This window comes from Pleurodeles waltl, chromosome 7, assembly GCF_031143425.1.
Source record: "Pleurodeles waltl isolate 20211129_DDA chromosome 7, aPleWal1.hap1.20221129, whole genome shotgun sequence".
Classification (NCBI taxonomy): Eukaryota; Metazoa; Chordata; class Amphibia; order Caudata; family Salamandridae; genus Pleurodeles; species Pleurodeles waltl.
This window is the reverse complement of record NC_090446.1, coordinates 147,881,120-147,894,951: the sequence shown is the minus strand read 5'-3', so window position 1 is coordinate 147,894,951 and position 13,832 is coordinate 147,881,120. Positions and strand designations below refer to the sequence as shown.

General features: G+C 44.0%; 1 protein-coding gene across 2 annotated transcripts in view; it reads left to right on the top strand.

The window, feature by feature from the left end:
- Positions 1-13,832, top strand: part of PHACTR3 (phosphatase and actin regulator 3) — a 628,269-nt gene that overhangs the window by 568,416 nt on the left and 46,021 nt on the right. For both annotated transcript variants that reach the window (XM_069243416.1, XM_069243418.1), the window contains exon 8: positions 3,288-3,343. In XM_069243416.1, the coding sequence (XP_069099517.1) occupies positions 3,288-3,343 (56 nt within the window). The remainder of the gene's footprint in view (positions 1-3,287; positions 3,344-13,832) is intronic.

Here is a 13,832-nt window from a genome sequence, read left to right as displayed (position 1 = left end):
CATATTTAAGATCCTACTCCAAAAAATTAACAGTTGTAAACTGCATAGTTAAATGAGAACGAGGAGAAAAACCAAAGCAGATATAGCAGATCCAACCCAGGGCTCCAGGCCCAAATACCAAGCCAATAGTGTCATTCCCCAAATACCCCTGCTAAAGCTACGCTCCTTTCCTCCATATCTGGGCCTGGTAATTCTCCCTTTGAATTCATGACTGTGGTCAAGTACAACTCAACAACCTGGAGTCCCTGCCCTACGGACACTAATTTTAAATGTATTTTCACTGCATGCACTCTTCTTCTTCATCTATGCTCCAAGAAGCCTTAATGGTATAGTTGTCAAATCTATGCATGTGGGCTTCACCATGCATAGCTAATTACTCCACATATTACATCATCGATGAGACCTTCTATGGCATTATTGATATCATTACTACAACATTTGCAATAAACTTATTGATGAGAAAACTATGCATGGTGGGGGCACAAGTTATAGTTACCATAGGGTGCCAATTATAGTCACTTGAGTTAACCATAACTATAACTGCTGAATTTCTATGGTTTTGTGCAAGGAAATTCAGAACCTAACTATAACATCCTTGTAACCTTTGTTTTTTTCAGTGAATTTATATATATATATATATATATATATATATATATATATATATATATATATATAAAACAAAGTTGTCCTCAGGACAGAAAGCGCACTCTCAACAGGTTGCAGTTTATTTTGGCAAGCAGCAAAGCCAGTAACATTCAAAGAATTCTTTACAAATTTTCCAGGCCTTTGTTTTGCACATAATTAATGGCCTGTCCAGCCGTGAAAGCAGCACCTCTGCAGATAGAAAGCCGGTCTGTGTGACTTTACTACATCTTCATATAAAGAGTAACAGGAGGGAATAATTTCAGCAAAACTCGGTAACTGTGCTTTGAATTCGCCTACTAAGGTTTTAAATGTGCCTTAATGTGTGTTTGGCTGCAGCAATCTTCCAAGGCAGAAATGACCATCTACTAAAGATGTAATATAAATGTGCTGGACTACCACTACCAAGATGCATTATGTAACTCACCAGAGCATGTAATCCATTGATCAGGTGCCTGCTATCATTTGCTCAACTCAAGCATTTGGCCTATGACCAAGGACGAGATGTCTGAAACGCGTAAGGCCTGGAAAATGTGCAAAGAATTCTTTGAATGTTACTGGCTTTGCTGCTTTCCAAAATAAACTGCAACCTGTTGAGAGTGTGCTTTCTGTCTTTATAAGTTAAAATCCTATCATAGAACAGTGAGCAATTAACTGCCATCAAAGACATGGATGCAAACTGCAAGGTCTAGATTTTGAGCATTATGATTTTTTCCCTAGCCTTTCAATAACCTAATTCTTACTGTTAAAGAGAACCCCAGTCATGGTGTCACAGTTTAAATATTGAGTTTGTGCTTCTCTAGACCAAGCACTCTTAAACTATACTGCCTACCAGTATAGACGGCATGTGACTCCTACACCGTGTAGTCCACTGCCTTATGTAACATTTCCTATACATTGATTTACACATGTATGATGATTATCTCTGTGTAATGTCTCTGTGATGTAAAGTGCTCGGATATCCTTTACTGGTATGAGTGGCGCTATAGAAATAATTAAATGCATTTGAGAGAGTGAGAGAGAGTGGTTATGGAGACTTGAGGGGCACTGTTAAAGGATGGTAGTGAGGGAATCCGTGTGGAAGTGGTCTTTGGGGGGTGCCAACAAACACTGTCGAACTGGGCTCCACCAGCGCTAAAGCCGGCCCTGTATATATATATATATATATATATAGAGAGAGAGAGAGAGAGAGAGAGAGAGAGAAAGAAAGAGAGAGATTTTTTTTTATATATATATATAAATATACATATTCCCCAAAAAATAAAGGTTACAGGGTGTTGTTAGGTTATATATATATATATATATATATATATATATATATATATATATATATATTCACACAAAAAAAGGTTACAGGGAGTTATTAGGTTCCGATTGTACACAAACAAAACCATAGAAATTCAGCAGTTATAGTTATACTCATGTCAAGAAACTATAACTCGTGCCCTAATGTAACTATAACTCGGGCCCCCACCATGCACAGTTTTCTCATCAATCATTTTATTGCAAATGTTACAGTAATATTATCAATTACGTCATAGAAGATGTCATGACTGATGCAATATATGGGGTAATTAGCAGTGCATGGTGAGGGCATGATTTACACTTATATATATCATGAAAACCACTACTGAATACATTGCTTACATCTCTTGATGGAGGTGACTTGAAGGAAACCCCACCACCCCCTCCACCCCTTACAGTGTTTCAGGCGGCTCGAGATATTTAGTATTTAACATAACAATAACGTTAGATGATCCCCCTGCTCTAAAAGCGTGTGTGGAGTTTATACCAGCAGGTGATGAGTTAAAAGCTGTTACTATCTGGTAAGTGCTGTCTGTTGCTGCTGAACGATCAGCCCTGTTATCATCGAGGGATGCTGTATCCCGAACGTGGGGTCTACCTCTCACCTAGCAACAGTGAGGGTGATCCTTCCCCCTCCTCCTGCTACTATGGCACGACTTCGCATGGAAAGCAGCCGCATCTCCCGCGAAGAGGGGGCCGGAGGTCCCCTGTGTGATGCAGGCGTGGAGTGTCGCTGCCACCGCTCCTGTGATTGGAAGTCGCCTGAAGAGGGCGGGGCTCATGAAGCTGACAAGAGCAGTGGCTGGGAGCGTGTTGCTAGCAGCATCCACCCCTCAGCAGGCACTCTCTGCGCTGACAGCACCGAAGCCGGGAGCTCCCGGGGTCTCCAGCCAGCAGCAAAGCTGTGAGTGCCACAGCACCTGCCGAGGAGAGCTGTGGAGGAGGCCCCTGCCCGAACACGGCTCCTGCTGTACCAACAGCGGGCACCTCTGCTGTAACTTCCATATTACACCTGTTTAGGGAGACATCACTCCCTCCTTGCACTTTACCAAATTCCTGCACTGGTCCCAGGGGCACAGTAGAACCCTAGCGATGGAAGAGTGATCATACAAAAGCCTGGGATTGAAACCAGAAACAGGGAGACTTTAGGGGCCGCCCTGGGGACATCCCTGGCGGGTTTTGTATCAAAAGGTTAGAAGTCTCCGCCAGTGGCTTCTGATGTGCTGGGGAGGTTTGACATCTGATACTCTTGGACGCTGTGCTGTGTTTGTGCCCGCGGACGCGTGGACACTCTTGCAGGACAACATGGTGCAAAACGTGATTCTGGTGTTTTTCCGCAGACGCCTGAGCCAAAGACCTGCTGTGGAAGAGCTGGAGAGACGGAACATCCTGAAACGTGAGTACTTGACTCCTGGGAGAGGCTGCTCTGGCTGTGCATGCTCGGAATGTTTTCGTGTGATTGCTGTGGTGTCTAGAAAGGGATTTGTACTCTGCAGTTTTCTCGTACTATACCCAGGGCCACTGGAATTATGCAGCACAGGAGAGACAAATTATGTGGCAGATTTAACTGAATTATGCAGCAAGAAAATGCAAAATATGTGGCATAATGTGGCACATTTTCTGATAGTATCACTTCATTATTTTGTGTTTTTTTGACATTTGTTAACTGTCCGGGCATTGTTTGCCCCTCGTTAGTATAAATTTAACGCCCAAATATAACAATAAGCAACAGAAAGCTGACTAATCTTTGCATTGGGCCTTCCATAGCATACCGGTACCTGTTGCTGAGCTTTTAGTAACTTTTTAATCAGTTGAACTAGAAACTAAATTTATTTTTGTTGAAATCGGCAGATTGTGCAGGAGGTGATGATTATGTGGCAAATGTGGTAAATCTACAATGATGTGACGTACGCAACGGCCACACAATCTCATAGTTCCAATGGTCATGCCTGCACATCTGTTTATGCCTAATTCAAGCAAAGACATTCTATTTACAGTAATATAAAAAGCGAACTCAAAATACCGCCTACAATTGCTAGCCTCTCTCAGATTGTTATGGCCTACCATTCACTTTTTGACTCTTGAGTGCTCCCTTTGTAATCTAGAATATAGACCCCACATCTCCTTTCATAGCACATTGCCATTGTTGCCAATCACTTTTATTATCTTGCACCCCCTCCAGAGAACTAGTGCACTGTCTCCTCTTGGCTGTCAACGTCACCAGTATTTATTGGTTCTGACAGATCTTGGTTTACCATCCTACTTTAGATCAATTTCTTCAGATTTGCCCATCACATTATCTTCTCTCTGATTGGGTCCTGGATGGGTCTGCCTATGTCAGCTGGAACCCGCTGAAGGAATTCACTCTCAAACCCATGCTACCCCAATGGCATCTTCTTCTCCTGTGCTATTATCCCACTTCTGTTGTTGCCCACAGACCAGGCTTGCTGTTGACCCTTCCATTTCATCTACTCAGTAATCCTCCAAAACCTAGTTGCATTGGCACATTCGTTAATGTCATGACACCTCATCCCTTATAGTTTCATCTCCAGGCAAATTTTGCAAAGCCTTTCCCTTTTGTATACCACCATGATTCCCCCCTGCTGGTCTACGGAAGCTTCCCACCTCACTTCCATTTATCTGCACTCTCATCTAACCTTCTGTGAGCTGTACTTTACACCAATTCCCAGCCTTCCGTCAATCTCATTGTTTATCTTTTGTCTGACTGTGCTCAATACCCCCTTACGTCCATGGGAACCTGTCTTTTTCCTTTTGTACCACTTACTGTAAATTTGCAGATATAGGGAGCCAGTATGGCTCTGGGATCAAGCAATGGTAGATTATTTAGCTTTTTAGGGAGCCCAGGGTAGACAAGGATTATGGATCCACTTATCATGGAACCACTTATTTCGGTTGTCCTTGTGTGGAACCCTAGTATTGGACCCAAAACTGAGAATCAAATACACCCCTTAAGCTCTTGACTCTCATGGTAGTGAAATCAAGCAAGCCAATGATTACTCGGGGAGCTGGTGTGAGGTGGAGACTCAGAACTCAACAAACCAGCCAATAAGAGTTAATAACAGAATTTCTAGGTAGTCCTCTTGCCCTACCTGTGTTACTTGTGCATTCAATACTTCTGGTCTCCATTGTATTGTCCCCAGCCCCTCTGGTACTTCCATTCCCCTGCTACTTCAGCACACATTAAAATCCACCTGTGCCCATTTTACTTTCTTTTTAGTTACAGATTCAACTGGGATTGGTAACTCAAAAGAAAACAAGCATTTGCAATGCAACGGATCTTGCATTTGCTCATGTTAGAGCTATTAACGTTGTAAACTCTTAACCGGACTTTTCTTGCCACATAAATTGAAAGGAAAAAAATGAGTGTGATTGTGCTATGTAAAACCCAGCGCTATTGCGCTGCATGGAAAATAAAAAGATAAAGTAGTGCAGAAACCAGGCTGAAAACATGGACCCTCGTATGTTTTCAGTAGTTGGCCAATGCGCTTGAGGAGGGTTACACACTGAAAAAGGCATGACATATGCATGCCTTTCACTAATGGAATCAAGCGGATTTTAAAAGGCAAGCCCACGAACCAATGAAAGTGGAGGGTGTGACATGGGCATGGTTAAAAGCCCAAAGAGAGATTACAACAGGGACGGAGCGCTTGTGCGCTTGACCCTAAAAAAGCACCCACTTAATTTTGTAGGTGCATGCATGCTTGGCAGGTGCCCCTAGATAATGATTTGCGCAGCCATACGAAAGGCTTTTCTTTTATTTATTTTAACTTTAGCCTTGATTCACAGCACCAGCGATGCTGTTCATAACGGCCAAAAATATTGGCAAAGCCAAAAGGTCCCAAAGGTGAGATCTTTTGGCTTTGCCAAAACTTGTTACACTAAAGTAGCAGGCAGGAGCTGTGTATTCCAGCAGTTCAGTTCTGAGAGTGGTTCTGGGTAGCTCTACTCTTTTGCGTTTACCATTCAGACTGGTCTTGCTAAGGTCTTTGTCACTAGCAAGAGAAGGAAGATGGGATGGAACTGGGAATTGCCGGGCATGAAAAAACTAAAACAGAGCATGATGGCAAGAAAGACTGTCTGCTTAACGACCTGTTAACCTGTTGGTGGACAGCAGCCCTCCGAGAGGGCAATGGGACAGAAAGAGCAGGGGGAAACTCTCTAGTTCAACGGGGGCCTCTCCTTAACATTCCTCAGTGCAATCTACTACAAGAGATTCCTGGAATGTCCTGGAGGGAACTCTGCACCTCACTTCTGCTGTTTTGCCTCTCCCCCCAACCCTCCATCTTAGGTACCCCGTAAATGGAGCATATCTCACACTCCAGATACATCTCATCTACACATGCCAAATGTACACCGGTGTAACATCTATGTCCTATATGGGTGGCTGCAGTTTCAATTTGGAAAGGACTGTCAGCCTACTTAAAAAAACATTGGAAATGCCTGTAGGTCTTGCCTGTGAAGCCTATAGGCATTGGCAATGTAAGTTTTGTTTTGAGAAAATGCATAAAGAAGAGAAGGCATGGAGGGGGATCTGAGAGAGAGAGAGAGAGAGAGAGAGTAAATAGTCCTCAATTGCATGCACTTGAAGGACTGGTCAGCACTGGCAGGATACATGCCTTCCAATGCAATAAATGGAGAAACAGAAATGCTCCTTGGGAGGATAAGAGTAAAGGAAAAGAAAATAAATCTATCCAGTCATGAGCTGGAAAATGAGATGGACGGGAAAGACATCCAGTCATGAGTAAGCGGCTGATCCAAACCCATTCACTATATTGTTTTGTTCACATTAGGTCGCTGGCAAAACTTTACTAATGCTTGTTGAAGGCCAAGCCTAAAAACGACGGGATGGGCCAATAGGTGACTCTCCCTAGCACTCCCCAGCCTGGTTAGCTGACGGTATTTACCTGGGGAAGAATGCACACACGCTGTGTGCCTCGAAACCACAGAACAACACTCTAGATTTCAGACTGTGTCGCAACAGTTCAACCAGCGTACAGGCGTGATTGTCATGTGCCATGAGGCAGTGATCAGAAAGGGACAGCTTACTATGTCGAATTCGAGGCATGGGTACACACTCATGAAAAATGCAGTGGACATGTTTCCATCTAACATGCATTAATACAAGAATAACGTTAAGCATATCAAAGGATGCATCTGTTTTATTATATGTACCTTTATTGCAGCATTGTTGCATGTTTCTCTTATTTTGAACTGGGTTCGCACCCATCCACAGTATAAAGAGTGGATGAAGAAAAATGGTAGGCCTTGAGGAAAAAAGGAAGGGATGCAAGGGGCACTTCCTTCCCATGGAAATGAAAACATCCATGGGGAGGATTTTTAGAGCATTAGCTGTTATTATGTATGCAGACACTTATAGAAATTCGGTACATTTCCTACTTTCAATCTTATTTACTTCCACTGCAAAAAGTGCCCACACGACCCAGTACTACCAGTCCAAGATGGAGAACTTTTCCTAAATTGAAGGAAACATAGGTCCTCATGGTAAATCCAGTAGGTGCATTCCCGCCAATGTGCAAGTGGAGCAAAGATCCCAAAATACCAAACTTGCTAACTCTTACAAGTGTACTTTAGTCCACCCTATGCTAGCCTTCAAGCATGTGCAGGATATTCATTGGTGGAGCGAAAGTTCCACCCACTAGGGACAGCCTATAGGCTGTAAAGTAAAACACTTTCTTTGTTTGAGTTACCTGTTGATTGAGTTGGCAATACAACAAATCAGCAACTGAACCAATAGCAAACCAGACAATGCAACTCCAGTTGTTAAAATACTTCTTTGACCACTGGGCTTAATTGGTTTTTAATCTGACCTGATTGTTCATGCCTGTTGTTTGATTCTATTATGGAAAATAAGATTTGCCCTGCATTGGGGAGCTCTTTATTGTTAATAAAAACAGTTCGTGTACGTTATGGCTTGTACAACAGCACATCAATTCCACCCAAAACAGGGCATCAATAATGAAATAGAGGGCTTCTTTCTTGAACAAGATGAGCAATCTACATTCGGCAGATGTGTCCAATATTGGTCAAAGAGGACAGAGGCCATGATTCATTGTGAACTGGTCACCTGCTAATGTGATATAGCCCTTACCCTCGTACCACCCTATAGGACAGCCCAGGCCCGGATTTTCAGACAATCCACACAAACTACATTTCCACAGAATTATACTAAAAGGGAATTGTTAAATAGTTGATGGTTATCCAAAATTCTGGCGTGCCTGTAACCCTCGTGACCCAAACATATCATGCTTTAAGGCAATGACTTATCTCCCCATTGGGGACTGACAATCTTGGTCTCCCTGGCTCTGTCACATTTGAGGGCATCCTTGGAGCAGATTGGCTGTATTCTTACTGTTCCTTACCACAGAACAGACTGGCCCTGTAAGATGGCAGCCCAAGGGGCAAAGGTGTGAGCACTCAGAATCTTGGCTGTCCCATTCTGTGACCTAGCATAACAACCGAGGGGGCACAGATGCCAGCACCCCATTCCTTTGCTGCCCACAGGCTGCTTCCTGTCATAGAGCACCCAACCAGCACAGGGGCCAGCACATCCATCCTTTGGTAGCCCACTGGCACTGTCCTACCATAGAGCATCTAAGGAGCACAGGTGCCATTTTTGGCTGTCCACTGTTTCCAGTCATAGAGCACCCAAGAAGCACATAAGGTATCATTCAGATCCTCAGCTGCCCACTGGATGATTGTTGTTATACGTCAACCAAGAAGCACAGGTGCTCACTGGCTGTATCCAGTCATAGGGCACCCACTAAGCTTGGATGCCAACATCTTTACCATAGATGCCCACAAACTGTCCTGTTATAGTTTGCCAAAGGATCAAAGGTACAAGCTCCCTGCTGTTCACTGGAGCTGGATCCACTCTTTATTAAATAAAAAAACACATAATTTAATAATATCCATTCACCTTTCTAACTCTTTGTTAACAACTAAATATGCACCTTTAAATAACATAGAACCTCAGCAGTTCTTACTCTTCAAACTCTGTGACCAATAAGAATTCTCTTTCACCGCAGAACTCCCCCTCTTTTCTTCAGAAAGCATTAAACTCGGCCACTCCACTCTCCCTTCCCATAAGACACACTTTCACCCTCCATAATAAAATCCCCCAGAAATCTCTTTAATTCATACCAGACATTTCTTGCATCTTTAACTCACTCTTGCAGATTCCTGCTGTCTCCCTTTATGAGTTTTTTTTCTGTCTTTTTCATCCTTGTTCTGCTTTGTTTCTTTTTCCCTCTTTTTCTTGTGGTTAATGTCTTATGCAGACAAATAAGTGCCAGTCCCCAAAATGAGTGTCTGTGGCCCCCACCTAGGGCTACCGAAATTATGCGATTCTGCATCTATTTTCGTATGATTATGAACTTGCTGCATCTACCACATCAATCAATCAATCAATCAGGATTTGTAAAGCGTGGCTAATCACCCAACAGGGTATCCCAGCACTTTCATGTCCCAGAGGCTCATTCGAACAGCCAGGTCTTGAGGGCCCTTCAGAATTTCGGAAGTGAGGAGATGGTGCTGAGTTGCGTAGGGTGGCTGCCCAAAAACAGGAGAAACAAGGAAAAGGCAAAGAGGAGGCGCACAAAAAACAAGGGGAAAAATTAAAAAGCAGTGGTCATGAGGAAAAAGCAAGTACAAGGCACTCACAAAATGGGGCGAAAGCAAGGAGAAGACAGGAGCAAGAGCGATGCAGCAGCACGAGGAGTGCTGGGCCTGGGACCTGCCACCTAATTCATCATTTGCTGCATAATCCGCAGATTTTAACAATAAAAAATTGTTTCTAGTACAAACAGATCAAACGTTACTAAGAATGTGGCAACATGTTGTTGCAGGCTCTTTACAGAGGTTAACTTGTAATCTTTCAGTTGCCTATTTCTGTATGTTGTGTTAAACTGGTAATAATGAGCTGAAATATTTGCCCAGGCAGTACAACCATGTATATGATTTACAAAATTATTAAATAATTCTATAAAATAATGTGCAGCATTGTGCTACATAATTAGCATTTTCTTATTGGATAATTTAGTCAGACCTGCAGCTTAATTAGGTGCTCCCGTGCCACATAATTCCAGTTGCCCTGCCTCCACCGGCTCAAATTAAGCTGAGTTAGGAACTTCTCAGTGGTATCTTTTATATTGAAAGACAGAGGTGCCCTTTGAGCGGCATAATACTGAGTAAGCACATGTTCAAGCTGTAAACATAGAGACAAGCTTATGTAGAAACACACACACTGGCTACAGAAAAGAAGTGAATATACCAAAAGAGAAACTGCATTGATCCTACGCAAGGAACCATCTTGAGTCAGTGTATTTTTGCATGGACTTGCCTTGACCAAGCCTGACCTGTTGTAATAGACAGCTTGCACTAGCAACGTTATTTATTTTATGGCTGCTTGTAATAGGCAACAAAAGACAGGCTCATTTACTCTGCCATGCTCCTACCACTGCCTTAACACAATCCTTCGTAGGTCTGTAGATTTTGTAGGTGTTAAGAACCTGTACAGTTGAAAAACTTCACAGGTGCAAGGTGCAATTGTATGGGTTAATTACTTAGGGCCTAATTTACAAGAAAACTGGCGCATCGTGATCCGGTCACCAGTTTTCATGCGTTGTCCTGCGCCCCCCCTAATGACGCCATGGGATCACCGTATTAACTGTATTGGCCGCAGTGTAGACAGCTATGTCAGAAATTCTGGTACAGTTGTGGCGCAAACAGTAGTATTGCTGGACTAGCATCAAAATGTTGACGCTAGTCCAGCAATGCTATGGGGGACCATATTGAAAACAGCACAGCATTACTTTAATGTCTGCTCTGAGCAGGCATTAAAAAAATGACACTGTGACGGCTCAGAATGCTGCTGTGAAATCTAGTAGATTTAATCTAGTAGATTTCACTGCACCATTTCTGTGGCTCTTTTTGCGGGGGATCAACTACCTTGCATACATTACTTGGCACAGGTATAATGGTACCATTGTGCCAGTTTGTAAATGCAGCGCTGTGTGGGGGATAGTTTGCGCCACAGAAAATGATACTACAGTGGGGCACGGGGCTTGTAAATGAGCACCTTAATTTCCTAAAAAATACATCTGGTCTCGCCATTGACTAATTTACCTTTTTAATGCTGTAAGGCAAATTTAGTGCACATGCATCAGCATCCACAGATCCGTTCTGTGACCTAGCACCCTCTGCCCTGTGGTTATAACAAGCCAGCGGTGTGAACGTGGTGGCAGAACATATGTGGGAAATACGACCACATTCACTGATTTTTAAAACAAAACAAAACATATGGGCCAGTGTTACTATTGTCTACTTCCGACTGCATTCTGCAGCACACATAGAAAGAGGAAGGCGCCCCTTGCTGCACAGCGACAGTTCTTAGAACACAGGCAGCCTCACCCCATGGTGTAAGGGTGCTGAGGTGCTGCTAGATTGCCAAAACAGTGCCGGTGGCGCAGGGGCAAAGGTAGGAATGCTCTGTATCCTTTTACATTTCAGTCCATCCCTGCCCTTTCCATCCGATGTAGTGCAGCCGTAAATATAGCCCTTGGTTTTTATAAAAGATGTGCCATAAAATCAAATTAACATGGATTTTTCACAAAACTGCTGCTTTTCACTTGACTGGGTGCAGAATCGTGAGCAAGGGGAAGATTAAATAAAAACTGTGATCATGGGTAGAAAAGGACCGCTTCTGTAGTGGCCGGCAGCTTTGCCAATATTTGTTTTTAGTGCCCCACATTGAAAATACGGTTACGTTGTAAATATGCTGAAGCACGGGCTCGCGTTCATTATGCACTGCTCAAGTCTCTATAAGAACAGAATGTGCTATACATTAATTCTGCTTGCAAGTCTTATTTTCACGGCTCAGCTCTTAGGTGCTCTGATGACTGGCAAGGTCCAAGCCTTAGCCTGCCAGGATGGTTTTAGCTGGATAGTCACGTTTCGCATGCAGTGGAAGAGGCAACTGCAGCCATATTTCACTAGAAGAGCCCGTGACTGCTTTACTAAGCAGTGTTCAAGATGCAGCTTTGGAAAGGTTCTCACTGCAGATTTCACACTGCCGGTTCTGCATCTGAGGTTAATGCATACGTTCTTCGCTGCGTTAGATCATGGCATTGGAAACGCTATGCCAGGAAAATATTTTACCGCATCCAAAGGATGGGCAATATTTAGAAAAACAAACATTTACCTGGATACCAGATCCAGATAACTTTGTCTTCCCTCGCTCTCCTGTTCCTTCTTTTATCTCCCTCCTTCTGTTTCATGTTCCCTCCTTTCTGCATACCTCCTTGATGTTTCCTATTCCCTCTTACCTGCCATGACCTTACCAGTCCTCCCTCCTTCCCTCATTCCTAGTGTTGCTCCTTTTCTCCACGGTTCCCAGTCCCCTAGTTTTTCCATCAATCCCTCTCCTATTCCCTTCGACTCTCTCACAATCTTTCCCACTCCAGTGTATTCCTTCACCGCCCTCCGTGATTATCCTATTTTATCCTCCTTCACTGGTTCTGTTCTTTCTTTTTGTTCTGTCATTCTTCTGTTTCAACACTCTTCCCTCCTCGCCTCTCCTGCTCCATCGGTGCATCTCTCATCCATTCGCTCTATCTCCTGTTCCGCCATTAGGGGCTTATTTACCAGCCCGTGCTCCACCATAGCGTCACTTTTTTGTGACACTGGGGTGGCACAAGCAGTCCCCTACACTGCACCATATTTACAAACTTGCGCAATTAAACCATTGCGCCAGTGTGCAAAGCCATGCGCCATATTATACCTGCACCAGGTATAATGTATGGGGGTGGGTGTTCCAATGTTAAAAGCCATGCAGAACCGGCGCCGTGAAATTTACTACATTTCACTGCTCCATTCTGCGCCTCCTGCTGCTCAGAGCAGGCGTTAAAGTGACTCTGGGCTTTTTAACATTGACCCTCCTCGCACTGCTAAATTAGCGTCAGATTACCGACACCACTCCAGCACTGCGTCACTTTTACGCCAACAGATGCACCTGAATTTTTCACACGTGTGAAATCATACGCCATGGAGCGCTGTATCATAAATACAGCTCTACCATGGCATCGTTAAGGGGTCTGGGGCTGATGCGCCATTTTCTTGTAAATGAGGCCCTTAGTCTCACCTGATCCCTGATGCCTTGTGTCGTCCCTGCTTGACTCTAATATTCCCTCCTTTCCTCTCTCCTGTTCCTTCCATTTCTCCCATTCCCTATATGTACCTCGTGTTCTCTCTTTGCATCTCACATTCTCTGCTTTTTACTCTCACATACCACTTTTCCCCCTCCCATTCCTTCATTCTTTCTCCTCCCTTTTCTTTCTCTGTTCCCTTCTATCCCCTCCTGTTTGCTTTTTTCTCTTCCTCCTAACCTCTCCAGTCACTTCTTCCCCTTGCCTACTATCTATCTTGTTCCCTCCTTCCCTCTCGTCCCCCTCCGTTCCCCTCTGCTGCCTGTCGGTGCTTCGACATGTCCTTGATTCGATATAAGCACTATTGCTTCCAAACAATGCGCCCCTTGCAGGAGGAAGAGTTAAAGGGCCGAGGACGCAGCGAGGACACCAGATACACAGGCGTGCAAAGCTTGGTCGGCGTAGAATGCATTCGCTTGAGACGCACGGCACCTGGACATATCTTCTGATAACAGAGGCAGAGCTGCGACATTTACGCACTATAAACCCTTGTAGGTGGCACCGTGTGCACCGCCATCCCAGCTCTCGAGCAGAAGCACGTCCTGTGTGCAGAAGTGCAGGAGGGGCGATGACCCCGACCCGCCGAGCACAGATTGATTTCTCACTGTGCACAGCTAAGAGCTGGCGGTGGGAATTTACGTC